This window comes from Pteropus alecto, unplaced genomic scaffold, assembly GCF_000325575.1.
Source record: "Pteropus alecto unplaced genomic scaffold, ASM32557v1 scaffold45, whole genome shotgun sequence".
NCBI classification, from domain to species: domain Eukaryota; kingdom Metazoa; phylum Chordata; class Mammalia; order Chiroptera; family Pteropodidae; genus Pteropus; species Pteropus alecto.
This window is the reverse complement of record NW_006442491.1, coordinates 19,419,103-19,422,381: the sequence shown is the minus strand read 5'-3', so window position 1 is coordinate 19,422,381 and position 3,279 is coordinate 19,419,103. Positions and strand designations below refer to the sequence as shown.

Below are 3,279 nucleotides of genomic sequence, written 5' to 3'. Positions count from 1 at the left end.
GCAACCACTCCAAGTGGCAATGTCTAAAAATAGAGCATCTGGTCAATGCCACAGCACGCTTCGCTCCACCCATTCAGACAACACCATGATTACTGGAAAGAACAAGAGTTTACAGTTTTAATGAACAGGCGATGCAGATGGATATACACACACAAAATAGTAAAAGCTCCAATACTCTCTAATTTCTGTAGAGCTATGGAGCACATTAACACCTGCCACATCTATTAGTATTGCCTTATATTAAATATCCCTTTGGAAAAGAGACAGATTGGTGAAAATGAAGTGTTTGGGTTTTAAATGCCAAGAGACAAGTGACACCACACTTAGCAGGGACCTCTTAAGCCGTCTAAGATGAGAACGTCTACTCACCATCAGCCAGGCGTTCCCGCCAGCTCTGAGCCGCATGGGTGAAAAACTCATTATTCAGTGCACTGCTGCTTAGACGCAACAGGCCATCTGTCCCCACCTGGAAGGATCAGTCAAATAACCCAATAAATAAAAAACTTAGAAAGACAACAGAAGCTCCCCCAGAGCGACACGCAGAGGAGGCTACCCATCTGTACCTGTCTGTCCACTTCGGGCAGGAGGAAGAGGAGCTGCTGCTGGAAGTGGGATGGCAGGGCGTGGAAGGTCCGAGAGTTTATCAGGGCCCGGAGGTTGGTGTTGACAAGAATAGACCCAGGTGTCTCAAAATCTATCTCTTCTCCTCTGTTGCGCTTCATTTGACCTGTGATTTTTCAAGTAGTAAAGAGCAAGGTATAGATTTTCTGCTTCTTAAAGCAAAAAAGCAAACAATAACTAAGAAAACAACTTTGATGGCAGGACCCAAGCTACCCAGAACTTATGTGCATACACTGCCTAATTGTCCAGTCTACCCTAGCCTATATGTTATAACTATTCTTTCCAGGTTACTGTCATTGCCATCGAACCTAAACGAACACTTGGGCTTGTATTCTCTCAGACAAGACTCTGTACCATGCTGTGTCACAGCCTGAAGAGGACACCCTTCCCACAGAAAACCAGGCAGGGAGAGGCTTTGACGTTTCCTCTGAAACTGCAGAAGAGGTTCCACAAAGCCAACTGGAAAAATGATGAGAGTTGTCTAGTTAAGTGTACTATAGGAAAACCTGCAGAAGCTTTCTATGCATGGGTTGGAGAGGTATGATCTCCATGCAGAAAGATACTAACGGTTGTTTAAAGCCTACTGAAATGTCAATACTTTTCACAGTAACCTCAGCAAATGTTACTTTTATTTTTTTAAAATCACTAAGAATAGAGACCTGTGAGACCTTAGACTTAGCATTGCTGATAAGTTGGAAAAGCAGCAAGACAGCCAATCTAAGTTGCCACTTGGGCAATGGTTTATTCTAGTTTTCAGAAGCCAAGGCTAGTCATCTTAATGGTTTCTTGTGGCCCATCTACAAACAACCAGCATGTGGTCTCTGAGAAATAAATTCTGAAACAGAAAATAGCATGGCCTTGCAAGCAGCCTGAGGATGGGAGGTACACACTACTGAATATGTTTATATCCCCCAAATTCAACTTAGGCTTCCACTCAACATACTAACTAGGCTGTAAAAAAAAAAGGGCATCTGACAGAGACAATGGATGTTGAGAACAAACACTGCAGGATGCTACCAACAAAAGAAAATAAGTTGCTGGAATTCTTCCTTGGGAAGCTCAGAAGCAATTTCCACTCACTCGAACACTGACTAAGCAATACCAAGGCAGGCACAGGCCAGGCCCTTACAGGGACACACAAGGAGCAATGTGGCACCATCTCTGCCCACCAGTTCTCTCACAGTGTAACAGATAAGATCTTTATGTGGAATAACCAAAATGCAAAGGTACAAGCAAAAAACAGGGGGCCAACAAAGAAATAAAAATAAACTGGTAAAAGTGGAGTAGACTTCATCTTCTCACTAGGCCTGCAGGGGCCCCCTTTACAGGCAGAGAAATGAGTGCCAAGCCACTCACCTGTGGCCGGCTTCCGGAAGCCTCTCAGGAGCGGGGCAGGGTCCCGGGCGACCTCGGCCTGGCCACGAATAGCAGCGCTGCCCAGGGCCAGAGAGCCGCTGCTGCTGCTGGACGGGCTGCCACTCTCGCCATCGGCGTGGCGGCCCGAAAACCCTGAAGGCATAGCATTCCACTGGTCAAAAGCATCACCCGCTGTGCCCATGGCTCTCAGACAAGCTTACTTCTCCCAGCTCTCCCGGAGATGCTGCAGGCAATACTGAGTGCTTCCATGGCCCAGCCTTGGGCTGTCAGAGCTAACCACCTGATGGGCTGGCTTTAAAATGTCATGTTAAGAACGCCAAACCGCCATCTTAGTTTGTGCAGCCCTGCAACTTTTACAAAGCACCTGTACATTCCTTCATCGGACCCTCGTGACCGCCCTGTGAGGCAAGGGGTGCACACAGCAAAGATCAGCACTGGAACTTAGGTCAGGTCTCACCACCACAGCATACTGCCTGCCAGAAGAGGGTTTCCTGACTCTACTGGCATCAAACTACCTAGGCCAGAAACTGCTGCTGGAGGGAGGCAGGTCCCCAGGACCTGAAGAAGGAGCACCGCACCACAATCACGAGCTTACACATACCTGATGCAGATTCCACGTGGGCCCCGTTTACCTTCAGAGGAGTCAGGACAACTCGAGGTAGCATTACCCCGGTCTTTTTCTTTTGCTTGTTTGCCTATATTCCCAGAAGGAATACAAAAAGGACCCGAGTCACTTGCAGAGCCACTTGACCATGTCTCCACTCATTATCTTGTAAAATAGAGTTCATATTCAATCAGCTCTGGCAGGTATGCCGAAAGCAGCACTGACTAATGTTACTGAGCCAAGTCCAAACCCATGTGCCAAGCTACACCCCAATTGAAAAGAACCTATCATTATCCCCATTTTACAGACAGGAATTTGCCCAAGGTCCCAGAGCTAGTGAGTGGAAGAACCATATTTCAAACAGCTGACTCTCAGGCTTGTGTTCTCCCCACTATGCACTGTGCTCTACTTTTCCCTGATTGTTCCTATGTCTATCATAAGAACTAACAAATTTACCCAGTCATAGAAAAGAGAAAAAACAAATCACTCTGCGCCCAGATCTACAACCCACTGTTCCTCGGGCCCACTTTTAAATGGTACTAACAGGTGGAGACCAAATTGATTTTCTTTGTTCTTCAAATACACTCAGTTAACTGCAGGAAGGAGAGTCCTATCTTGTGCCTGGCCTCATTTATCTCCGACTCCGCCCTCCCCAACCCTACCCCCCCACCCCACCC

The 3,279-nt window shown here is 47.0% G+C and overlaps 1 protein-coding gene across 1 annotated transcript in view; it reads right to left on the bottom strand.

Annotated features, from left to right (window-relative positions):
- The window catches only part of ASXL1 (additional sex combs like 1, transcriptional regulator), a 54,628-nt gene that overhangs the window by 7,373 nt on the left and 43,976 nt on the right, over positions 1 to 3,279 (bottom strand). The window contains exons 6-9 of the mRNA XM_025039977.1: positions 2,600 to 2,693; positions 1,978 to 2,130; positions 564 to 727; positions 370 to 466 (exon numbers count right to left, since the gene is read on the bottom strand). Coding sequence (XP_024895745.1) covers positions 370 to 466; positions 564 to 727; positions 1,978 to 2,130; positions 2,600 to 2,693 — 508 coding nt within the window. The remainder of the gene's footprint in view (positions 1 to 369; positions 467 to 563; positions 728 to 1,977; positions 2,131 to 2,599; positions 2,694 to 3,279) is intronic.